The following is a 25,871-nucleotide window of genomic DNA, read 5'->3' on the forward strand; positions in this document are numbered from 1 at the left end:
AAGAAGAAGAAGAAGAAGAGTTTTGGATTTATATCCCCCCTTTCTCTCCTGCAGGAGACTCAAAGGGGCTTACAATCTCCTTTCCCTTCCCCCTCACAGCAAACACCTAATGTGAGAAGGTGGGCTGAGAGAGCTCGAGAAGCTGTGACTAGCCCAAGGTCAACACCCAGCTGAGCATGCAGTGTGGGAGTGCACAGGCTAATCTTGAATTCCCCCAGATAAGCCTCCACAGCAGCTCAGGCTGACGTAGAGCGGAGGAATCAAACCGGTTCCTCCAGATTAGATATTACGAGCTCTTAACCTCCCTATGCCACTCGCTGCTCTAATAAAACTGAAAATAATGAACCACATCCTTGCGTGAGACCTCCATTAGGCCTCGCAGGAACTTCTTAAGGTAGGCTATTCTATATGGCTGTGCATCCCAAAGTGTTATGTTTGTATTAGCTTGGCGTGTGGCTCATCTGGTCAACAGAAACTTGTGTGTGAAGGACTTGGAAAGAGCAACACAGGAAGGGCAAGATCAGTATGGTTCACTAGTCAAATGGTCTTCTGGCCATCATGAAGCCAGCTGCGTCGTGGTGCATTTCCACGTCGCCGAAATTTTATACCGCTTGGCTCCAGTGTAATTTCCACCCAAGACATCTTGTTATGCTGGCCCTCATTGGCGTCAAAGGAAGCCATTCTTGATCCTATGTGTCGAAAGATGGATTGAAATGTCAAATCTCACTTCGAATAAGCTCTGCTGTTGACAAGTTGGATGATGGTCCTCAGGATAGAGTGGAAGAATCCATTAAAAAAGACAACAGAGTGGTTTCTTCCCAACCTCTGACTGTCTGCAATCTGTGGTGTTAAGTGGGACTGTTCTTGATTTGGCTTGTTTTGAAAGAAGAATTATCTAGACATCTAATACCACATTTCCAGGAGCAGGAAGTTAAGCTAGCTGTGAGCCTCAGACACTTACCGAACGTCACTTTTAGCAAACAGTTCTTTGTATGTGTAGAGCTAAAATCTTATTTTTTAAAGGGATACAAGTAGCAACTTCCTTCTGAGTAGTAGCTTCTCAGAAGGCATATGAACTTTAGGAGAACAACCTAGGACTGTTTTTGCAGATTTTGGATTGCAGTCTGTGGCTTGGGTCCTGCTGATGATTTCTACTGAATTAGGATTTCATCAGGCACAACTGTACAGCTACTACTACGGTGACCTCTAGCGTGCTGCCCTGGGGGGAATCGAGGACTGGGGGAAGTGGGAAGTTTGTAATGAGAGGGTAGAATCAACGAAAATCCCCTCCTTCCTGCAATTGGGATCAACTTAGATCTTTAAAGTGGAACTCAGGCTGTGATCTTAGAAGCAAATGGAAGCTGGCGACTCAAATACTAACGAATTGCAGCACCATTGCTAACTCCTTAAACCTTTTTAGATTAATCCCATTCTTGCTGCTCTCCTGCTTTAATCATTATCTGGGAGGCAGTCATGGAGAGCCTATAATTTCCACCCATTGCTGCTGCCATCTTACAGGTAGCTTTTTATTTTTTATTTTATTTTATTATATTTATGCCCCGCCAGTTCCTGGACCAAACCGGGCTCGGTGCTGCTTACATACAAAAATTTAATCTTCAAATACAATTCTGTTCCCTGAATTTAAACCTTAACCATTCGCCTAATAGAAACAACAACATCTGATTGATCCCTCCAGGTATCGGAGTCCTCTGAAACCCACACAATCTATTTCACCCCCATCCTGTCAAATGTGTCCCTTTTAAAATTGATTAGGTTGCGGAGAATGCGGAGATCTTTAGCGTGGTTTGACACATAGCTGTACAAACTCATGTGTCTGATATAGTAGTCTCTTTTGTTCTGTAACTCTGGAGATAGGGAACAGTTTAAACAGTGTCCCTTGGGGCAGCCTTCACTTGCCTTCACTTGCCATCACTTGCTGCACATTAGCTATCGCTGATACAGGCTGTTTCTTGTGGCAGCCAATGCCTACTGCGTGGTGGCGAAGACCTTGCAGCACTCCAGATGTTATGGTCCTGGACTATCATTGCGGCCCATGCTGGCAGGGGCTGATAAATTAATAACATCTAGATATGGAACTATACATCACTAACCTACTAATGATACCATTTAGCCGCTCAAAGAGAATTATGGCTGACCACAGCCTGTAGCCAGCAGGCGAGGAGAACTACTGCGGGGATGTCCTCTAAATGTATTCTGCAGAGTCAGCCGATTGTTGGCATTTTGTTTGCAACTAGGGGCATTTGATACCTGGGTCTGTGTTTTCCAAGCCCCTCCAGGTGTAATCCCAAATTGGTCCAGTAGCTTCACTTGAGCTGGAGCCTCCCTCCGTTCTACTCTACTCACCCAGATGTGTTTTAACTGGCCTCGATCTGGGTCGCGGGCAGCCCGGTATGGCCTTAGAGAGCCTGACTGCTTCCAGCGGGCGACGTCTCCTGACCAAGAGCCTGACGAAGACGGGTGGGCATTCGTCTGGGTGATAAGCTGGCAGGTGTAGGCAACCGGTTCTTTTTTTTCGAGCAGGTGAAGTTTGAGAGCGGAGATAGATGAGGCAACGATGGATTATGGGCGTTTCTGAAACTGTTGTGTGCCTTGTAGCAGGACAACGGATTTCTGGCTTGCTAACCTTTTGTCTAAGAAGATCTGGCTCAGCTGCTGATTTATAACGTACCACAGTCCTGTTTTGACAACTTCCTGCTAGGTCCAGCTAGTTGCTGGAGTTCACGCCAAAGGTGAAATGTAACATCCACAGGACTGGTGGGTTTCAAGACAGGATGTAGGCAGAAGTGGTTTTGCCATTGCTGTACTGTGCTCCGTAGCGGTGGTGGTCTCCCATCCAGAGGTACAGACCCTAAGAACACTAAGAACATAGAACAAACCAGCTGGATCAGATAGGATCCATCTAGTCCAGCTCTCTGCTACTGCAGCCCTGGGTGGGACTCTCCTGCAGGATGTGGCAATGGCCTTCTGCGGCTATTTGCTCGAGCACCTGGACTGTTAAAACATTGCAATCTCGTCAAAGAGGATCAAGATTGGTATGCAATGAGCTTCTCCTCCATAAATCTGTCGAAGCCCTATTAAAGCTATCCATGTTAGTGGCCATCACCACCTCGTGTGGCAGCATCTTCAAACACCAATCCTGCGTTATTGTGAAGGGTGTTTCCTTTTATTAGTCTTAATTCTTCCCCAGCATTTTTCAATGAATGCCCCTGGTTCTAATTATTGTGAGAAGAGAAAAAATTCTCTCTGTCAACATTTTCTACCCCATGCATCATTTTATAGACTTCAATCAGATCCCTGCTTGGTTTCTGAGCTCTGACGAGATCAGATTAGTTAAGGCTTTTAGGATGCTGCATCAAAGGTCTGGAATCCATGCCCTATGAGACTTAGGGAGCTGGGGGTGTTTAGAAGGTTAACAGGTGACATGGTAGCCATGTTTGGATATTTGAAGGGATGTCATGTCGGTGAGGGAGCAAGCTTGTTTTCTGCTGCCTCAGAGACTGCCTTTAGGATAGATAGGACACAGAGTATAGAGATTCCCACCCCACAAACATCGGAAACCTGACAGTAAGGGCTGTTTGACCGTGGAATGTACTACCTTGGAGTGTGGTGGAGTCTCCTTCTTTGGAGGTTTTTCAAGAGAGGCTGGGTGGCCATCTGTCAGGAGTGCTTTGATTGTGTGTTCCTCCATTTCCGGGGGTTGGACTTGAAGGCCCTTGAGGTCTCGTCCAACTCCGATTCCATGATTCTCTAATCTTTCACATAAGGGAACAGAATCCATGTTGAGCTGCAAGTCTGAGTTCTCCACATATACCCTTTTATGGAGTGCAAAGGTATTGTCAAGTTGCTAACTGGCTGATCCCCATCAAGAGGCTTTCATGTGGCGGGAGAGCAGAGGTGGACACAGACCCTTAACAGAATTAACATGGAGGTCTCCTTTACAAGTAATGACCCTGTTTTGGGCCACAGTGAGGTCGGGCTGCTACTTTTGCACCTTGTACTCAGCTCTCTTAAGCCAGCTGCTACATCCTTCCCTGTTTGCGGCAAAGGCAGAAACAACCTCTAACCTGAATGCGAATGGGACTGGTCAGTGACAGGATTTGGAAGTTACTCTTTGACTTTCAGATGTTTTGTTTGTCCACCAATTGTCAGGCAAGGAGGAGGTTCCTGCTTAATGTTATATATACTTTCCTGGTGGGGTGGGGCGAGGTCCCTTTGGAGCCATCAGCGCGACTTATTTGATTGAACCATTGCAGTATTCGTGCCGTCTACGCCTTCGTTACTATAAGTTTTAATTGGAAGGACAATTCCAGATCTAAACAGAAGTCAATATGCGTGAGGAGCATAACCTCTGTCCAATGGCTGTGCCACTAGATGGGATGGGTTTCTTTATGCAAGAGATCAAGGGTACTTGCTGGAAATGACTGACTCCTGCAAAGCAGACAGGAAGCGGAGGGATTTCACTTCCTGCCTCCCTGTTCCAAGAGGTGAGAATAACCCAGACAAGAGGTCCTCCTGTCCCCAGTGGAGAAAAACCTGTCACAGTGAATATCAATAGCAGAGGGTGGGATCAGCAGGTTCTCACAGGTTCCAGTAGGTTACTAATGATTTGTTTGTGCCGAGGGGTTACTAATTGGTGATTTTGCCGTGATTTTTGCCTTAGTTCGCCCCTCCTCTCAGCAGTAAGCGCCAGAACTTGAAGCAGTCTAGCGGGAGGTGCGCAGTGCGTGGCAGCCTGCGCTTCTGCGTGCGTTTCCAGCCAAGGACCCGGCGCAGCGATCTGCCACAGCCGCCCCGGAATGCCGGCCCGCCCCATCCAGCGCCCAGCTGAGCCTGTGGCGCTTCGCCCTGGTTGAATCCACCACCATGGGAACCTGTTACTAAAATTTTGGGTCTGCCACTGTCCAATGGTCTGTTTTGTTTGGGTGAGCAAGGTGGCAAACTTCAGGGTCAAGGAGGGAAGAAAATCAGTTGCATTTTCAGTGGGTCACATGACCTTTGTTCGTCAAGGTCAGTATTATCTTCTCTGATTGGCTGCAGCTCTAGGATCTTAGCAAAAGGTCTTTCACATCACCTGTACTCTAATGCTTTGAACTGGATTGCTGGCGTTTGGACTTGAGACCTTCTAATTCCAAAGCAGATACTGTTCTATTGAGCAACCATTCTTTGTGCTATTGGTGTATCCATAAGATAGCAATTCATGTAGGCAACTTTCTCTGTTCCTTGAATACCCAAAGTACATCTGTCTATCATATTTTTCTGCATCTTTCCTTCCAGATACTCACATGCCTCTCCTGCCATCATTTCATTCACACAACAACCTTGTGAAGTAGGTTAGGTTGAGAGTGACTAGCCAAAGGTCATCCAGCAGACTTTGAGCCAGAGGGGGAATTTGAACCCAGATGTCCCGGATCTTAGTCCGGTACTTTAGGTGCTATACTACAATAATGCTCTCCCTTAAGCTTCATTGTTTACAACAACAATTGCCGAGGGTTTATCTGGCATGTTACGTGGTTTTCTGGAGCTGTATTATTGGCTGTGGTCTGAGTGTCGTTCTATGCAGTAAGTCTAGGTTGTGTTCCTGGGGAGGCAACCAGCGTGGGTGTAGTGGTTAGGAGTGGTGGACTCCCTAATCTGGAAAACCCGGCTTTGGCAAATTCCTTTTATGCAGGGAATAATGCACTTTCAAACTGCTTTCAAGTGCTCTTTTGAAGCTGTCTTGAATAGCAAAATCCAACTTGCAAACAATAGTTGTCAAAGTGGTTTGAAAACACATTATTTTGCGTGTGCAGAAGGGGCCTTTGATTCCCCACTCCTCCACATGAGTGGTGGACTCGTACCCGGTGAACTGGATTTGTTTCTCCACTTCTCCACATGAAGCCCTGCTGGGTGACCTTGGGCCACTCACAGTTCTCTCAGAACTCTCTCAGCCCCACCAACTGACAAGGTTTCTGTTGTGGGGAGAGGAAAGGGAAGGAGTTTGTAAGCCCGGACTCTGACTCCACAATTGAATTGGGAAATTGTATATAGATCCAGACGTCTTTCTATTCCAGTGCTGGAACAACATTTTCTAGTAACCCATTATTTTATCTTTACTCAGAAAATGGGGGATAAAGTATTGATATCAGTTGTTTAAAGATGTCCTTTCTTTTGCCTGGTTGATCTTAAATTCCTTGTATATATGGACGATGGCTCTCATTCCTTTTGTGAATAATGCATAAAGCTGTTCTTCAATGCCGGAATGCTTCAAATCCACTTACTGAAGCAAGTTGTGAGAATGGTTTGAAAGCGCTTTATTATTTTTGCATTGATAGCGGAGGGGCCCCAGATGTTTCTAGTAGTTCGGTCCTTCCTATCCAGGTCATGCTGTTGGCTTACCCAGGTAATACTATGAAAAATTTAGAAGGCCAATAAGAGAAGCCCTAGACTGTATACCCTGTTTCCCTGAATAAGACATCCCCAAAAAAAAAATAAGATTGCCAGAGTGGTTTGCTGAAGTCACGAAATATAAGGCATCCTAGAGAAGTAAAAGGCGTAGCAAAGTTTGACTTTTTGTTTTTTGGAAGCATGCCTAGATTCAAACCAGAACTGAAAAATAAAGACTGTCCCTGAAAATAAGCTACATTTTAGCACAGACCAAAATTAATGTAAGACACTGTCTTATATATTAGGAAACTAATATATAGGGATACAAGGCCGTAAATGATAAACCCATGGTTAGTTTGAATTATAATTTCAATAGATACTTCATAAACCGTTCATAACAATTATTCATAAAGAGATATTGTGATTATTTAACTGGATATAAAGGTAATAAACAAACATATAACGAGAGCACGTCATGAACATTGTCCACGAGGCACGAAACCTGCAATAGTCATATTGCGTTCCAGTCAGTTAGCGAAGAGTCCAGTATCACCAATATTCAGTGAATAAAAAAAAAAAAATATTAAAGCCAGATTGTGGTAGTAGACCTTGCTTAGCTCAACCAAGTGATGATGAAGGAAACTTCACAGCGACCATTCATAAGAGCTAGCGTTCTTGCGCACTAGTCCCCGTTTTCAGCAGAAATTTCTTCAGTGCGTTCAGGTAAATCTATTAGAAATAGAGATTGAATTCTCTAATTGTGTGTTTAGCTAAGTAAAGCAGCATACAGCTTCTACATTCAGTGAATCAGCTAGTTGCAGGCCAAGCCAGGTGTGTTTCTTTGCAATAAATACGCTGTGTTTCTCCTCTTTGCGGCGGCCTTGCACTTGGGCTGGGACAGACTGCAGAAACGTGGCTTCAAAACAGAGCCGAGGCAACCTGCAATTTAATAGAAATGCAGAACACTTCGCAGTCCGCTTTACTGGCCGTAGATTTGATTTAATCTGTATTCTAATAGGGGGGGTTTTAAACTGCGAAGATTATTGAATTATATGCTGAAGTCTGGTCACCACCAGCATCCTCCTTCCCCTTTCTTTCTTTCTTTCTTTCTTTCTTTCTTTCTTTCTTTCTTTCTTTCTTTCTTTCTTTCTTTCTTTCTTTCTTTCTTTCTTTCTTTCTTTCTTTCTTTCTTTCTTTCTTTCTTTCTTTCTTTTTTTCTTTCTTTCTTTTTTTTCTTTATTTATTGACTTATTTATTTTATTTATTTATTTGCCTGTTCCTGCATTTACATCCTCTAGCTTCCTTATGCATCCCCGGATCTTCCATTCCTAAGCTGTTTTTATCTAAACTTGGGGTCCTCCCAATATGACTGGAGCGATAACCAGCATCACATATCGGCTCAATGGGTTATCTTTTATTATATATTTGTGGTGTGAATGGAATGAATGTTGGGCTTAGGGAACCTTCTTCTAATATGTAGCTGCAACTGAAGGTTTATTTGTTTAGGAAGCCCTTGACGCCAGTCAATTGCGCAATCCGAACTGCAACTCTGAACCATTAAACAAATTGGGTTGTTTTGCCATAGCCTTAAGCCGGGCTTCCCATACACCATTGTGGCAAATTCTAGGATGAATTTGGTGATTTTATAGAACCTTAAGAACAAAATAGGTGGATCAGATTGGAGGCCTTCAAATTCTGGCCTCTGCTGCCTGCTGTGGTGGCCCTGGAGTGCAACTGGGAGCTGGGATGAAGCAGTGGCCTCTGGGCTGTTGCTCCTGACACCCTGGACTGTTAAGGCATTTTGCAATCTCAAATCAAAGAAGGGATCAAGATTTGTGTAGTGGGACCTCCTCCATAAATCTGTCCAAGCCCCTTTTAAAGCTATCCAGGTTAGTGGCCATCACCACCTCCTGTGGCAGCATATTCCAAACACCAATCCCACGTTGCGTGAAGAAGTGTTTCCTTTTATTAGTCCTAATTCTTCCCCCCAAATGTAGCAGGTTCACAGCACAATCAAGATTTGAGTCCAGTAGCAGCTTTGTTGGATACTTTGTCAGAAGGAGCTTTGACTCTCAAAAAAGCTTATTTTGTTTATTTTTTATTTATTTATTCACTTTCTATACCGCCCGATCCTCAAAGGGCTCTCAAAAAGCTCATTTTATTTATTTTTTATTTATTTATTCAATTTCTATACCGCCCGATCCTTATAGCCTATGAAACTTGGGCACAGTAACATTTTAATCTTGTTTGCCAACCTATAGCATTCAGAGCAACTCTGGAGATAAAATAAACCCTTTTATTTTAAAATTACAGCGTGATTAGCTCGGGATGCGTAGGCTCCATGATTCCAGCCCCAATTAGGGGTGGCAGGATCTCCATGATGCCGTGTGGAAAGGAGAGGAGGAAGAAGGAGGAAGGGGGCCCTATCAGCAGCTGGTCTCCCCAAAGGCCCGGTGGAACAGCTCCATTACAGACCCAGCCCCTCTTGGCAGACTCGGCAAGATCCCATAGAACGGACCAATGATGGAAGAAGCGTTCCACAGGCAGGAGACCCAGAGCTGTAAAGAGCTCTAGCCAGGTGGAGTGACACATTATCGAGGCTCAGGAATCACCAGTAAAGTTGGCCTCACGACACTTAGAGTTCATTAGGATATGGTGCAGGCGTTGCAGGTGGGAGGTCCCAGACTGTGGTGTAGGTTAACACCAGCACCTTAGAAATGATTGAATTCAATTGAAGTAGCAATTACAGCCGGAGCTAGAGGGTAATATATTCTCCCCTGGCACCCCCCTGCGGCGTAAAACATTCTGGTGTTTTAGGATGAGAATATGAGGAAGACCAGCGTCTGAAGCGGGGTTGCAATAGTCTAGCCCTGGAGGTGACCCGTTTGCATGGACCACAGTGTAGATTAACAGGAAGAGGCAGCCGTGGGCTGGCTGGTAGATGGTAGAGGCAGGCCGGGTTATATAGTACAGTTACTCCATAGAAGAACAAATCCAGGTGGACCCCAGATGGACAGAGGGCTGGGTGCCTTGTACTAGCCCCCTCCCACACCCGTAGAAATCCCAACCTCCCCGTCCCAGCCAGAGGGATCTCAGTGGCAGTTTAGGGACTCAGCCCTGCTCTGTGGCTTCCATGGCTGCGAGAAGGCCTGCCAAACAATGCTAGGAGGCAGCAGGGGCAGCGGCCGCTCCCCTCCATCGACAGAATGAGCTGAGTGTCATCAATTTTGAAGTAGGTCAAGCCAAAACTCCCTTAACTGAGCAGGGGTGCAGCATATAGATGTTAAATATGGCGGGGACAGCAACCACAGAGGGCACCCCACAATGAAGTGAGGCACCTCCGGGGCTGGCAGTCCCCTTTCCACACTATGTCCGTTCCCCAGGAGAAATGTAGGCAATCCATTTAAGGACGGTGCCACTTTTGAGCTGTGACCGAAGCGGTGGGTCCAAAGGTCATGATACGACCACATCAAGCGGCTAGTTAGATCCAACAAAGACCAGCAGCGCCGATCGCCCTCGGTCTAGTTGTAAGGCAGAGCTGATCTGCTTAGCTAGGAGGCAGTCTCCGTCCATTTGGGCCCAGCGGAACCAGCGTGAACTGGAGAGGATCAAAGCCCGATGATGTCCTCAGGAAACCCGAAGCTGCTCCAACACCCCACTCTCTCAATTGCACAACCCCCCAGAGGCAGAAAGATTGGCAGGCAGTGGTGGCCAGATCTGGGATACTTGATGGTCTTTTAAGGTAGGACCTGCCTCCTTCTAGCCCACACCAGGAAGAACTCCTTGCTCCAGGAGCTGTGGTGATACTCAACAGGTGGGTGCCGTGCTCAGCCCGGCACGCCCGAAAAAACAGAGCCCAGGAGGGCCCGCACTTGGATCAGAGGACGTGGGTCTAACAACAGCAGCCAGGGCCCTGTCATGTGGCTTCCGAGGCAGAGAACTAGGCTGACAGGGGGCTCCAGGGTCAGCATTCTCTCACGGGGCGGCGGTGATGCCAGGCTGGGCTGACTTGGCTTTAATCCATGAAAAAGAATACCCTCACAGCTAATAGCCAATTGTTTGCAGAACCCCTCAGACAATAGGAGTCAAAAAGGACGAATATCTGGGCCTATTATGCAGAGGCGAAGGCTAGCAAAGGCGAGGGAGAAGCCTACCCGCTGTAATGCCTCTCGGTAACGTCCCTACTCTCAGATGTTGGTGCTCGTCGAACTTTCCTCCCACCTTTCGCTCTAGTCGTCAGGGTTTCCCTTCCTTATAAGTAACTCACCAGGTATAAAGAGACTGCGCCATGGCCAGAAGCGTGAAGGGCCTTGAGGAGTGCAATCCTGCGGTGGCGTGGAGAGAGGCAGAATTCCAGTCTCCCTGGCGCTCATCAGGGGTGTTTGGTGGGTTCAAGTCCCGCCAGAAACATTGCAGAAGCCGTAGGATCCATGGGAAGGGCAAACATCGCCCGTCGCCCTGGGCGGAAGCGTTCGCAGCACATCCATCGAACCTTCAGGGCATAATGGTGGACGCGCTCACTCTGGGGAACGCGACCATAACCCGACCAGCCAGACCAAGTCCAATGTGTGTCCCGGCCCTCATAGGTGGGGCCAAATTTCTAAGGAGGAATTTAGTGCACGCCATGGGTAACCTGGAGTCCGCCCAGCCACTGCCGCATGCAGAAGCGGTGCTCGACGCGGACGGTAAAGTCCCAAGACAATAAGCCTAGAACCGCCAGCGCTGATCCGCGCCACCACCACCTCTCCAGCAGCAGCGGCGAGCTATCTCCAGTGCGTAGGCGACCGGTACGCGAGAGAGCCATCGCCTCTCCTGGGCCAGCCACTCAGGCCGTTACACACTCTAGACCATCGATCTCCGGGACCAGGGGGCGCGCCTAAAGGGATGGCATCGCAGGATGGGTACCCGCCACCCCCCCCGGCCCATTGGTTTGCGTGACTGGGTGCAGACCGCGGGACGCCGCTGAGCGGTCTCCCCTTCACGCGCAGGTCACGGGCATTACAAATGAGTCCTGCGGTTGAAAGTCCGGGCTGGGTCTTATTATTGGCGGCTATGGACCTGGCATTTGGTGCTTACCAATGGCCAGGCGGGAGTCTCTCTAGACCTTCTGCCGTTCCACCGGAAGGATGGGTGGGAGGTCAGAGGTTGGCGAGAACATATCCACCTCTCCCCACCTTCTCTCATACTTATTTACATACCATCTATCTACCCGTCCATTAATACAGGATCCCAGATGCAGGTGGGAACACCCCATTACCTCTACCCAGCTTCATGCCTATTCCCGGTGGGAACTCTCTCCCACACCGGGGTGGACTCGGATTCACCACTGTCTCTACTAGCCAACAATGTTTATTATTGTGGCTAAACAATTTACCAGTCAACATCATCCAATCAATCCTAGTGGCAGCAGTGACGCTAGCGTTACATCTACCCACATATTCCCTTAGTGTAACACAGTTTGGCCGGTCAAACCGGCGTTTTGAACGGTGTTACGGCGTGAGAGAGCGCTGCCACACTGGCTCCTGGTCGGCATGCTGGTAAGTGGTATTGCAAAAGCGTTTAGATAAAGTAGTTCTGGAAAATGTAAATGCTGGAAGTCTAGCCTTAGCGCACCAGTCTGTGGAGTCTCCGCGATCCCCAAGTAAATAAATATATTAGATCTAAATGCGAAAGCAATTCAGATCAAATACTTCCCTCAAGTCAATCGGCTCAATGGAGTATAAAATGAATTCCGTAAATTAGATTCGGGGCCCGGAAGTAGATGACAGATGTACTTCGCATACTCACCGCATTCCAGCTGGGTGATTTTGGGCTGTTCACAGTTCTCTCTGAACTCTCTCGGCCCCACCTACCTCACAAGGTGTCTGTTGTGGGAAAAGGAGTGGAAAGGAGCTTGTAATCCACCTTGAGTCTCCTTACAGGAGAGAAGGCCGGGGGGGGGGGGGATATAAATCTAAACTCTTCTTCTCTTCTTCTTAAAGACTAGGCGCAGTGGTGGCGAACCTTTGGCACTCCAGATGTTCAGGAACTACAATTCCCATCAGCCCCTGCCAGCATAGCTAACCTTTGGCACTCCAGATGTTCAGGAACTACAATTCCCATCCATTGCCGGCATGGTGATTGGTACAATGCGGAAGGACTGATGAAGTATAATCCCTGCTTTATCGAATTATAGATGCTCTAACGAGAGGACTGATAGGAATTGTAGTTCCATGAACATCCCCAGGTGCCAAAGGTTAGCCACCACGGGACTAGGGTTACCTGCTCCAGACAGGGAAACACCTCAACATTTTAGGGGTGTTTCTCAGTCTGCAGCAGGTAATGCCAGTCTTTAAGGTACTCCTGGACACAAATCTTGCTCTTCTACTACAGATCAACACAATTGCCCACCTGAGTTTTTAGGACTGGCAAAAGCTGAGCTAGGTAATACTTTTTCCTAATGGGCAGACTTTTCTCTGCTGGCCTAAGACACCCTCTTGTCCTCGTTTTCCTCTGATCGTGCTTCCAGACAATGACACATTACTTTCACTTCCACAAAAGAACCTGCTAAATAACACAGTGATTTTTAAAAAAAACAAACCGTTGACTATTCCTTCAAAAAGTTCAGGGAAGGAAAAAGACAGAATTGCAGGGGGAATTTTAATGACGGTTCTCTGTTTTTGCAGCAATTTAGCAAGCCCCTTTGTTTTGTGATTGGGTTTTTTTTTTGTTGAGCAGTGGAAAGCCCAGGAAAAAACCCTAAACAACTAAAAAAAAATCTGGAAGGTGGGTGTCCCTAATTTTTTTCCCCCCGAAGCCTTTTTTCAATTTTTCCAATAGAAAAGTTAGACATTTTGGGAAGTGTTGGGGGAAAAAAAGATTCTTGGGAAATATTTTCTCTTCTAGAGTGAGTGAAGTGTGTTTGAAGACAAGGTGGGCATGTTGAAGAACTATATATCACTTAAGACCCAAACCCCCTACCCCCCACCCCCCCACTGCTGGAAGACCCCAAGTCCCAAAACAGATGCCAACCTGAGAGGGTGAGCTGTGGCGCCATACTTTGGCCCAAAACCCTGGGAGGGAGTCCACTAAGGTCGGCTCCGCCCCTGGGAATGCCCCAGCTCACCCTCTCAGGTTGGCATCTGTTTTGGGACACCAGCGTAGTTGCCCCACGGCCTGGTCTTAACCACAGCAGGGCTGAGGGACAGGAGGCTGCCGGCACATCTGTCCCCTCCACTGGGACAAGGCCGTGCTGATCCCTCCAGCGGCTGACCTGCTGGGAGGCATTACTCTGGCCCACGAGGCCATTCATTGCTGGATGGATGGAGCCCTGACCCCAGCCCCCCTGCCTTGCTGGGGAGCAAGGCGCCTTTGAAAGCCCCGCAGAAGCCGGCAACCAAGGCAACCAGCTTCTGCAGGGCTTTCAAAAGCACCAGTCAATGAAAAGTAGGATCCAGGGACTTAAGTCCTCCCAGCTTGCCCAGTAGTTCGGTGGGATGGCTGCTTTGCAGGTAGGACAAGCCTGTGATTGCTGTGCCAAATGGTGCTGTATGCAGGACACGCTGCCACTGATTCCAAGGATTGATCCTATTGCACCTGGCTCTATCCCTTATCAGCCCCTATTGCAGAATTGAGATTCCCAAGCCTTTTGACTTGACCCTCCTAATATTTTCTGTTTCTTAAAGGCCCCTTGCAGAAAATGGTTTGCCCCACCCCTGCTCCAGCCCTGCCTCTCCCTTTGGATAAGGCATGAAGGCATTTATAACTCTGACATTCCATAAATGTGTCTAATATAGTATTTTATATTCTAATTAGGTTATAAATGATATTTTAACGTTGCTGAAGCAGTAGAATTGGTTTAGGTTTGGCTAGACAGTAAGTATTGAATATATTTTAGTATCTCCTAAAATTTCCATTTTTTTATATTGTCCAAGGCTTTCACAGCTGGAATTCTCTGCTCTCCAAAATATTGTTGGATTCTCTGCTCTCCACAGACCAGCTGTTGTGGGTTTTTCAGTCTGGGCCTAGTTTCTGTTCCTGGACTCTGTTCTTTGTGTCTTCTTAGCGGCTTCAGGTGTTTTGATGCTCTGCTTGTCCTAATTCTATGCTGTTCAGAATGATTCTGCCTGCTTCCCTTTTCTCAGATTCTCTGAAAATAGAACTGTCACTTCTACCTTTCTTGGCACTTAGAAGAAGAAGAAGAAGAAGAAGAGTTTGGATTTATATCCCCCCTTTCTCTCCTGCAGGAGACTCAAAGGGGCTTCCTTGCCCTTCCCCCCTCACAACAAACACCCTGTGGCGGTGGGTGCAGGAATTCTTGAGAGGGAAGACTCAAAGGAAACTGCTTGACTAGACCAAAGGTGCTAGGCTAGGCGTGTGTTAATACCGGAGTGTGGGCTAATCCTGATTTCCCCAGAGAGAGAAGCCACCTCCACAGCTCAAGCAGAGCAGGGAGATCCAAACCCTAGTTCTGCCTCAGATTAGAAACACATGGTCTCAGCCTCCTAAGCCACTGCTGCTCCCTTGCTACAATTACATTACCGTGAGAATTTTACCGTCTGTTTTTGTCATTTCCTTTACAGAGTTTTTTTGTAGACACCTTCCTGGAGTGCAAACCAAGGATAATTTTCAAAAAATGTTATGCGGGGCATTTCTAACCAGGAATGACATTCAGCTGCATCTGTTGCCTTCAGTAGACTTGGAAGGTTGTAACTCTGCCCTGTGGACCTTTTGGGTCTCTTGCCACTAATGCACTGAGCCAAATCCATCCCCTGGCCAGCCGGATAGAGAATGTAGCTGTTTGCTAGACTTACCCAGGCACATGGGAAATGCAGGTAGCGATCGGCAACTGAACCCCTTTGCTATTTCCGTTGGCTGCTGGCTGGCCAAACAAAGAGACCGGTAATAAAAGCTGTAATTTGCTGGAACAGAAGCAAAGAACAAAAAGAATGATGCAAATAATAAAAATCACCGTCGTCTAGAAGAAGAAGAGTTTGGATTTATATCCCGCCCTTCTCTCCTGTAAGGAGACTCAAGGTGGCTTACAAGCTCCTTTCCCTTCCTCTCCCCACAACAGACATCTTGTGGAGAAGGTGGAGCTGAGAGAGCTCTGAAGAACTGTGACTCACTAGCCCAAGGTCACTAGCCCAAGGTCACCCACAGGCTAATCTATTTATTTATTTATTTATTGGTTGGATTTATAGGCCTCCTCATCCCCGAAGGGCTCGATCTAAGTCCCCAAATAATCTAATCTAATTCCCCAAATAAGCCTCCACAGCTCAAGTGGCAGAGTGGGGAATCAAACCCCAGTCCCCCAGATTAGAGCGCACCTGCTCTTAACCACTACGCCACTGCTGCTCCTACCAGGATATCTCCAGGCCACACCTGGAGATTGGCAACCTTAGCTCCAGTCCAAGCTTTGTACATAGTCCGCAAAGGAGGGAATGGCTTTGGAAGCATTTTTCTGTGTGTATATTTTCGAGAAAATGGAGTTTGGCACGCACATCCTTTTTTTTTTTAAAGCAAGTGTTTGGCTCTCCCGTCTCGTTTGAAAACAGAAACAGATTCTTCCGTCGTAAAAGTGTATCCTGAACTAACCCTAATCCTCTGCTCTTCCGAAAACTTCTCTCGTTGGAAGATTATGCAGACACCCTGTGAGAAGGGGGACTCTTATGCACCCTCCCCAATCTAACAATGCCTGCATTCCCAGGGCTCAGCTGAAATCGCTCCGTTCTCTGCACTTTGTTGGAATGTCCTTGGCAGCCCCAAAGGGGGACGAATCTTGGGGACGTTTCTGCATCCTCGACTGCTCCTGTTTGAACTATGGAAAGGTCAATGAAACGTTTGCAAAAGCAATCTTGGCCGGCCGCGCTCCTCCGTCCGTTTTCACGAAGGGCCTTATGGAAAGAAGCGAGGAAGAAAATGTGCGTTAAGAAGTTTGTAGTGGATTTTATTTAGAACATGCATGAGGAGAGAAATAGGTTCGTCTTTCAAGCCCCTGCCACAAGATTCCAGGATGATAATGTCACGGGTGTGAGTGTGGCCAGCTGGACTTTTGAATGGATGATGCACACAAAACTCTCTTCTTATTTGTCCCTGACTCCTGTGTTTCCATATCAACAGGAAAGCGGCTTTTTCATCAATGCCAAAGCTTATTCTAAAGTGTAAAAAGAAATTGGCTCGGATAAAGGCCATGCTCGGCCTATCCGCGTTATGTCCAGGACTTCCTGTTGTTCAGAGCTCAGTTCATTGATAGATTGTTGAAGGGCTCTTTAGCTTTTTCCTTGAGTCTGCGATTCTTTAACCTCTTCCAGCTGCTGGAAGAGCCCTGCTTTACCCTACAGAGCTCGATGAAAAGGATCTTCCTTTTGCCTAACTGTTCAAGTCTCGCGCTTGTTTGATGGTGGTGTATGGATTTCAGGCATCTTTTTCCGTGAGGCCATAAGAACATAAGAACATAAGAACAAGCCAGCTGGATCAGACCAGAGTCCATCTAGTCCAGCTCTCTGCTACTCGCAGTGGCCCACCAGGTGCCTTTGGGAGCTCACGTGCAGGAGGTGAAAGCAATGGCCTTCTGCGGCTGTTGCTCCCGAGCACCTGGACTGTTAAGGCATTTGCAATCTCAGATCAAAGAGGATCAAGATTGGTAGCCATAAATGGACTTCTCCTCCATAGATCTGTCCAAGCCCCTTTTAAAGCTATCCAGGTTAGTGGCCATCACCACTTCCTGTGGCAGCATATTCCAAACACCAATCACATGTTGCGTGAAGAAGTGGCCAAATTTTGGAATTCATGCATCGCTCCCAAAGCGGCTGATAGTGTATTTTATCGCAGCTTTAGATTGCTTAATATTTAGATTCTGTTTTAGTTTCGGCTGTTTAAAGTTGGCAGTATCTAGATGGTGGATTCGTTTTACGATGCTCATTTTGCCAGGTGGCTGGAATATCATTGTAATTGGAGAGGGGCCTAACATCAGTGGAAGACCACATAATTTGTAGATCACAAGTTTAATCCCAGCTATAACATCTCTGGTGGCCACTATTGGGAAAGATTGTTGTGAGGAAAAGCGGAAAGAGGAGAACCATGCATGCTCCTCCTCATCTTATTGGAGGAAGATGGGAGGAGTAAAAGTGTGCAAGCCAGATAGTTTCGTACCTTGGTCTTCTTCCAGTGTGGTGTAGTGGTTAAGAGCAGGTGCACTCTAATCTGGAGAACCAGGTTTGATTCCCCTCTCTGCCGCTTGAGCTGTGGAGGCTTATCTGGTGAACCAGGTTAGCTTGTGCACTCCAACAAACGCCAGCTGGGTGACCTTGGGCTAGTCACAGCTCTTCGGAGCTCTCTCAGCCCCACCCACCTCGCAGGGTGTTTGTTGTGGGGGAGGGGAGGGAAAGGAGTTTGTAAGCCCTTTTGAGTCTCCTTGCAGGAGAGAAAGAGGGGATATAAATCCAAACTACTATTACTCCTCTTCCTCTTCCTCCCAAACAATGCCCAAGGAAGTGTAACCACATTGTCTTACATTCAATGCTTGTTACCCTTCTCTTTCCTTCTTTCTGTGCCCTCTCTTTTTGCCTTCCTTTCGTACACACATCCTCTGCATTTAGATTGTGAGCTGGCTGAGGCAGGGGTTAAAGAGCATCTGGCTCTTTAATTAACGAGAGATTTGGAGCCCAGCATTCTAGCCGTAATCTCAGAAAAGAGCTATTGAAAATACCAGCGTAGCCAAATGCAGAACTGGGGGAAAGAACGATGACATTTTCAGGTGCAAAACTACACGTTTTCTTCGATTGCAGAAGGGAGGAGGAATTGGCTGAAGTTTTTTTTTTTAAAAAGCCACATAACTCGGCAAAGTTTTCCGTATTCCTTGGCACCTGCATCTCGTTCCAAGAAATCTCTGCTATTAGGGATGTATCCAGCCCTGCCCCTGCAGTGACGCTTCAAGAGAGCCGCCATTGCCTTGAAGCCGCAGAAAGGAAGAGCTCAGGGGAGCATCGCTCGGGTTGACAACCATTTCAGCCACTTTGGCCTCTCCCCTGGGCCCGGTTGTGTAACCCTGCCATGCTGTAATGCAGCAGCTGCTCTGCTGTGATTTGGAGATGGGCAGCCATGACTTAAAAGCTTAGCGTCTCATTTGTTAGCAGTGTCATGACCTCAGCCACCCTTTTGGAGCTTTATCTGGAGCTCCCCCCGGTGTTCAGGCTGACCCACAAACTAGCTGGGGACAAAAAGACCCAGAGACAGCCTTGCTCTGAGTTCTTTTTAAAACCCCAAATACACATTTTTTAAAAAATATCCTACCTCTCTGCATCCTGAAAGTTTGAACCCTCCAACAATAAAAGTGGAGAGGTCTAAAGTCTTATTATTGTTAAATGCAGTGTGACCCCACCCGCCTCACGGACTCCAGTGCTCTGGCCCGCTCAGCACGGGCCAACAACACCGGTGCAGGTCCAGTAAAAACACTGGTTGGGGGGGAGAACTTTACACGGCTGCCTCCCCCGAAATGAGGCATCACCGTGCTTCCCCCGCCCCAAACTGGTGTTTTTGAAACTTGCTAAATGAGCGAGGTTTTTTTTAAAAAAAAACACACCGATTTGTACCCGGTGCTGAGCAAACGTCACTGGCCGGGAGGTGCCATTTTTAGGTGCGTCCTTTATTTTTTTAAAAAATACCTTCTATCCCTGTGCATCTCCTCAGGAATGAGGAGACGCGCCCCTGTGACCCTCCGACCCCTGAAGCGTCGCCGTGGCTGTGGGAGTGTGTCTCCTCTAATCTAGAGGAACCGGGTTTGATTCCCAGCTCTGCCACCTGAGCTTTGGAGCCTTATCTGGGGAACTCAGATTAGCCTGTGCACTCCCACACACGCAAGCTGGGTGACCTTGGGCTAGTCACAGCTCTACGGAGCTCTCTCAGCCCCACCCACCTCACAGGGTGTTTGTTGTGAGGGGGGAAGGGCAAGGAGATTGTCAGCCCCTTTGAGTCTCCTACAGGAGAGAAAAGGGGGATATAAATCCAAACTCTTCTTCTTCTTCCTCGTCACTGTGGAGCTGTGCAGGGAGAGAAGGTATGTTTTTTTTAAAGGACACGCCTCCATGTGGAGGCACTTCCGGAGGCTGCGGCAGCTCCGGGGCCACCCTCCCGGAAGCGTGCGAACAGCCCTGGGGCTGCACCAGGATAATTTATCCTGGTGTGCAGCCGCTTCACTGGTCCGTGCGGAGTGGGCCTCAGATTCTTCGTGCTTCCCCCTGAAGCTGTGGGTTCATAATGTTTCCGACAGGGATAAACGTATTGCTGCATTTGTAACAGTGGCTGGAACGCCAAGGACGGGATGAATAATTACATCTGCATTATCCTTCCATCTTTATGTTTTTAAAACGTAAAGTTGTGGAAACTTTTCTCTCCTTGAACCATCTGAAGTCAATTTATCATGTCAGGCTGCAAATTCCATCCACCCTGTGAAGGAGCTTTTGGGGCTGTATCTCATTTCACGAATGTTTTTCTCCTTCCTCACTTACCGTGTTTCCCCGAATATAAGACAGTGTCTTATATTAATTTTTGCTCCCAAAGATGCACCATGTCTTATTTTCAGGGGATGTCTTATATTTCTGTGTTCTGTTTGTCAGGCATGCTTCCAAACAAAAACTTTGCTATGTCTTACTTTCGGGGGATGCCTTATATTTCGCACTTCAGCAAAACCTCTACTATGTCTTATTTTTCGGGGATGTCTTATATTAGGGGAAACAGGGTATGCCTTTACATTGACTCTCGGCCCCCTTCCGCACACGCAAAATAATGCGTTTTCAAACCACTTTCACAACTGTTTGCGAGTGGATTTTGCTATTCCGCACAGGTTCAAAGAGCACTGAAAGCAGTTTGCATGTGCGGAATGAGCCTCAGTTGCGGTTCAGGTACTGGTTAAAAACATCGCAAGTGTGCATTATTCTGTGGCAACACACACATTTATAGTTGTGAGATTCCATTTCGAATGAGTAGGCTGATGTACAGTTTGGGTCGCACTCCCAGTTATTGTGGCGTTTCACACGAGATATAAATCCAGTCCTAGAAATATTGTACATATTGCAACCATGTGTTGGTCTCATAACATGCCCTCTTATCCTCTGGAGGCTGCATATGGCCCTTTGGTAAGGTAGTCATTTCTGGGTTGGGAAATACTTGGAGACTTGGAGGTAGAGCTTGGGAGGGCGGGGTTTGGGGTGGGGAGCAAGCAAGAGTGGAGCGAGGGGGAACTGCGCCTGGGTCACACTGCGCTCTGCGCTCCTGCCACGCCCCTGCCTGTCCCCTGCCCCAGAACGGCCCCGTCACACCCCGGCCATGCCTCTGCACAGGCGTGCACCCAGGGCATCCCACACCCGCCGCTGCCCCATTGGCGCTACGCCACTGGGAGCAATGCCATAGAGTCCATCCTCCAAAGTGGTAATTTTCTACAGTTATTCATTATTATTATTATTATTATTATTATTATTATTATTATTATTATTATTATTATTATTATTATTATTATAAAACAGTTATACACAGCAAACAAGATCAATATGCTGGATTTTGTATTACATCACACGTCGGACACTTCCCAAGCATCTAGGACTGTGTGATGTATCGACGTATTATTATACACATAACAACACAGCACAAGTGTCTGGAATTCATCTCTGAATATCGAGTCCTTCCAATGGACCCTAGGATATTAGAGGTATTTGCATAGAATATGTGCAGTTCTAGAAGTGCAGCTTTCTTAGCGGCATGTGGACTGATGTTCTGTCCAAGTTTAGAGCTTTCCAGATGTTTTTTTTCAAGATTTCTTGGGATTCCCTCCTAGAGCAACCGACTAACTAAGGTGGGATTACTGTTGTCTTTCTTTTTTTGCCCACAATCGATTCAACTTCAATTTGTAGGTCCTTGTATTTTTGTGATCTTTTCCAGCTCTCTTTGTCCTCCTACTCCCTGCTGTCAACTGGCACAGCAACATCTATGATCCAAACATGTTTTTTCTCTACTACTGTTATGTCTGGGGTGTTGTGTGCCAGGTGTCTGTCTGTCTGTATTCTAAAGTCCCAGAGTATTTTTGCTTCTTCATTTTCTGTGGTTGTCGTCGTTGTCGTTGTCGTTGTCGTTGTCGTCTTCTTCTTCTTCTTCTTCTTCTTCTTCTTCTTCTTCTTCTTCTTCTTCTTCTTCTTCTTATTATTATTATTATTATTGTTATTATTATTATTATTATATTATTATTATTATTATTATTATTATTATTATTATTATTATTATTATTATTATTTTGATTCAATATACAGTGCTCTGGGCGGTGTACAACATAAAACCATATATAACATCATCATAATACAGCTTCCATAAATATAATAAAAACAGCAGTTGTGTCCTAAGATAGGCATTTCACTTAAACCTAATCCTCCTAGAAGGAGGAGGGAGAGGTAGTGGGTCCCGATGATATTGAGGACCCATGGGTCCCAATAATGGGTCCCGATAATATTGGGGACCCATGGAATGGGGGGGGGGGCTGATCTCCATTGTCTGGTAATCTCGTGTTCCGTGGACCTTTCCAATAAAAGTCTCAGCGGATACAAGATTGTAATTCTGGAGTTGCCTTGACTGCTAGGTTTGTTCTGGTGTAGATAAATACTAGAGGAACACCTTCATGGTGTCTACGTAGGAGGACTTCTCTGTCCTAATGGGTCATTTCAGAGCTAAACAGAAATTATGGGCAAAGTCTTCAAAGACAATGAAAAGCAGGGCCACTCCTGGGCAAAATTCCTGCACCTGAACGACTTGAGACCTTGTGTAGGCAGCAAAGTTTTGAATTGACCTGATTTGCTTGGCTGCCATCTGATCAAGGAGGGGCAACTCTGTGTGAGGCTGCCTAAGAGACTCATGGGAGGGGAAGGAAATAAGGAAATCCCTGAGATACCTGTGCAGAATAATCACTTCTCCTTCCATTGTCTTTACTTGACTCTCAACTGCTTTATTATCGTGTGCCTCCTGGAAGATACCCAGTCCACAACAGGCTGTTTTTATCTTCTTGTGGCTAGTTTACAAAGTATCATCTTTCTGCATAGCTGGGGAGTCCCTTTGTTATAGGATGCCCCAGTCTGACTCAGCGTGACTCAGTGGAAGAGCCTTCACTTTGCATTCAGAAGGCTTCAGGTTCTATCCCAGGCATCTCCAGTTATAAAGGATGGGCAGAAGATGATGTGAAAAACATCTCCTTGAGTCTCTGGAGAGGCTGTCAAGTAGAGCGGGTGGCTAGTTTTAAATTTCTGGGCGTCATGATTAAAGAGGACTTGACCTGGGGCTACAGACTGCCGCGGTGGGTAAGAAGGCCCAGCAAAGACTGTACTATCGTAAGACTGTTAAGGAAACAACAACTGAATGGAAAACTCCTGGTGTCCTTTTACCGCTGTGCTATAGAGAGTGTCTTAATCTACTGCATCTGTGTATGGTTCTCCAGTTGCACAGTGGCGGATAGGAAGGCGCTCCAAAGGGTGATCACTACTGCACAGAGGATTATCGGCTGCCCTCTCCCCTCCTTGGAAGAACTCTATAATTCCTGAAGCCTAAAGAAAGCCCAAAATATTCTGAGATGCCCGTCTCATCCAGCACACTCTCTTTTTGAACTGTTACCATCTGGCAGACGATACAGGTCTATAAAAATTAGGACAAAGAGGCTTAGAGACAGCTTCTACTCTAGAGCTGTGGCGATGCCGAACTCCGGGGCTTCGTGCTGATGTGTTTGGGGCTGTGTAGTGATGGGTGGAGGAAGGGGAAAGTGAGGATGGGGTATGAGTCTGGAATTGTGTGCATCGAGGAATGCTGCTGTAAATTTTCGCTGTGCGTGCACAATGACAATAAATGCTTATGCTTATGCTAGAGGGGTCTGCAACCTGCGGCTCTCCAGATGTTCATGGACTACAAATCCCATCAGCCCCTGCCAGCATGGCCAATAGACAATAGTGATCTTGACGGACCAGTGGTCCAATTCACCATGTGGTAGCTTCTTGTGTTTTTGTGTTTGATTTTGAGATGGACTTGAGGACCAACTATCTGCTTTTAGGGCAGTCTTGGAAGAATAGGGTGGAGTGGGAAGAATGGCATGGCTTAGGGAAGGAGTACAGGCCGGCCTGCTTTCCCCAGAGACTCAGATTCTAATTGGATCCCCCTCCCCTTTTGGGGAGAAGATCAGGCTTATAAACACTACGAAGAAATAAATTTCATCTAAAAGATCAACCCATTGCTTCTCCACTGGGCCAGTTTTCTGTTGAGTGCAAAAATGTGCACCTTTCCTGTAGAGCCAACAGGTCAACCCAGTGAAAGGTATCACACCTGTCTTTTGTCACCTGTCGAGAAGTCAAGAGCTTATTCGTGACGACTGATTGAATGGGCCCATTGAATGTCCTTCTTTCTCTTTTTGCAGCTGAAGAATAAGTTCATGAAGAAGTTGCCTCGGGACGCCGAGGCCTCCAACGTGCTGGTCGGAGAGGTCGACTTCTTGGAAAACCCTTTCATTGCCTTCGTTCGGCTACAACAAGCAGTTATGCTCGGTGCTCTAACAGAAGTTCCTGTCCCCACCCGGTAAGAGGTGACTCAAGTGTCACGTCACAACACTTGAGTTTACAAGTCATATCATAAAAAAAGAAAAGGGAGAAAAAACTTGATTTGCACTTAAAAATAACCACACCGCTCTCCAAATCCTTATGGTTTTTCACGGAAAGTTCTGGAAGAAGTCCTTTTGGAGATTTACGTAGCAATGACGGTGGATTAATAACAAATGCCATGGCTAGTAGTTCCCAAAGCCAGTGCAATGTAGAGGTCACGGTGTCAGACTGGGAACCGGAAGACTCGAATGTAAACCTCCCCCCTGCCATGGAATCTTGGATCAGTCCCGTACACTCATCCTAGCCTATTTTACAGGGCTGTTGTGAGAATAAAATGGAGCAGAAAAAGTTGTAAGGTACAGTGGGTCCCCACTGGAGAGAAAGGTGGAGTGTTGTTTTCAGTGGTAGTGGAAAGCCAGTGTGGCATAGTCAGAGGTGGGATCCAGCAGGTTCTCATGGTTCCCAAGAGTAGGTTACTAATTATTTGTGTGTGCTGAGAGGGGGTTACTAATTGGTGATTTTGCCACCTGATTTTTGCCTTAGTTACGCCCCTCCTCTCAGCAGTAGCACGCAGAACTTGAAGCAGTCTAGCAGGAGGTGCACCGGCGTGCGTGGCAGCCTGCGCCTGTGTGCATTCGTTTCCCGCCCAAGGACTGGCACAGCGGCTGCGTCCTTGCCACAGCCCTACCCAGCAATGCCCCGCCCCGGAATGCCCGGCCATGCCCCGTCGCGCCCCGCCCAGCCCCATTGGCGCTATGCCACAGTTTGAATCCCACCACCATGGGAACCTGTTACTAAAATTTTTGGATCCCACCACTGGGAGTAGTGTTTAAAAATGGCAAACTCTAATCCAGAGAAGCCCAAAGGCACCTGGTGGGCCACTGCGAGTAGCAGAGTGCTGGACTAGATGGACTCTGGTCTGATCCAGCAGGCTCGTTCTTATGTTCTTATAAAGCGTGTTTCATTCCTCACTCCTCCACATGAAGCCTCCTGGGTTCTCTCCAAAATCTTTCAGCCCACCTGCCTCACATTTGCCGCATTGTTCTGCCCCGTTCCTGGATCCCACGGGGCCATTAGGCAACCTTGCACATTGCATACTGGTTGTGCCATCAGCTGCTGTGCACCTCCCCACATATGTGTGTCCCCATAATCCTGTTAGCCTTCAGCTCTTGGATTATGGTATTTTACAGTTAGTGCACATATGAGTGCAGATTTACCTAGTACATGTTCTTAATGGTCACTACCATACTGGATAAATTCTTTTTGTCATCAGCAATAATTAGAACTTGTATTGCAGGAGCCCTAGAAGCTATTGAATGAGGATCCTTTGCACCCGTCCCTTGGGACCTTTTGGAGAAGTTCTATGTTTAAATATCTGAAGGGATGCCATGTTGAGGAGGGAGCAAGCTTGTTTTCTGCTGCCTCAGAGACTAGGACACGGAGTAATGAATTCAAGGTGCAGGAAAAGAGATTCCACCTAAACATTAGGAAGAACTTCATAAGAACATAAGAACAAGCCAGCTGGATCAGACCAGAGTCCATCTAGTCCAGCTCTCTGCTACTCGCAGTGGCCCACCAGGTGCCTTTGGGAGCTCACATGCAGGATGGGAAAGCAATGGCCTTCTGCGGCTGTTGCTCCCGAGCAACTGGACTGTTAAGGCATTTGCAATCTCAGATCAAGGAGGATCAAGATTGGTAGCCATAAATCGACTTCTCCTCCATAAATCTGTCCAAGCCCCTTTTACCCAGGCTAGGGTTATCACCACCTCCTGTGGCAGCATATTCCTGACAGTAAGGGCTGTTCAGCAATGGAATTCACTACCTCGGAGTGTGGTGGAGTCTCCTGTGGAGGTTTTTAAACACAGGCTGGATGAACATATGTCGGGAAATTTT

General features: G+C 47.0%; 1 protein-coding gene across 1 annotated transcript in view; it reads left to right on the forward strand.

Moving 5' to 3' along the window:
• Nucleotides 1-25,871, forward strand: part of SLC4A4 (solute carrier family 4 member 4) — a 260,367-nt gene that overhangs the window by 140,567 nt on the left and 93,929 nt on the right. Inside the window, 6 exon segments of the mRNA XM_048482738.1 lie at nucleotides 11,135-11,285; nucleotides 11,832-11,921; nucleotides 16,073-16,286; nucleotides 18,735-18,804; nucleotides 19,438-19,641; nucleotides 23,775-23,955. Of these exon segments, the coding sequence (XP_048338695.1) occupies nucleotides 11,135-11,285; nucleotides 11,832-11,921; nucleotides 16,073-16,286; nucleotides 18,735-18,804; nucleotides 19,438-19,641; nucleotides 23,775-23,955 (910 nt within the window).

The sequence above is a fragment of the Sphaerodactylus townsendi genome, unplaced genomic scaffold (genome assembly GCF_021028975.2).
Source record: "Sphaerodactylus townsendi isolate TG3544 unplaced genomic scaffold, MPM_Stown_v2.3 scaffold_20, whole genome shotgun sequence".
NCBI lineage: Eukaryota > Metazoa > Chordata > Lepidosauria > Squamata > Sphaerodactylidae > Sphaerodactylus > Sphaerodactylus townsendi.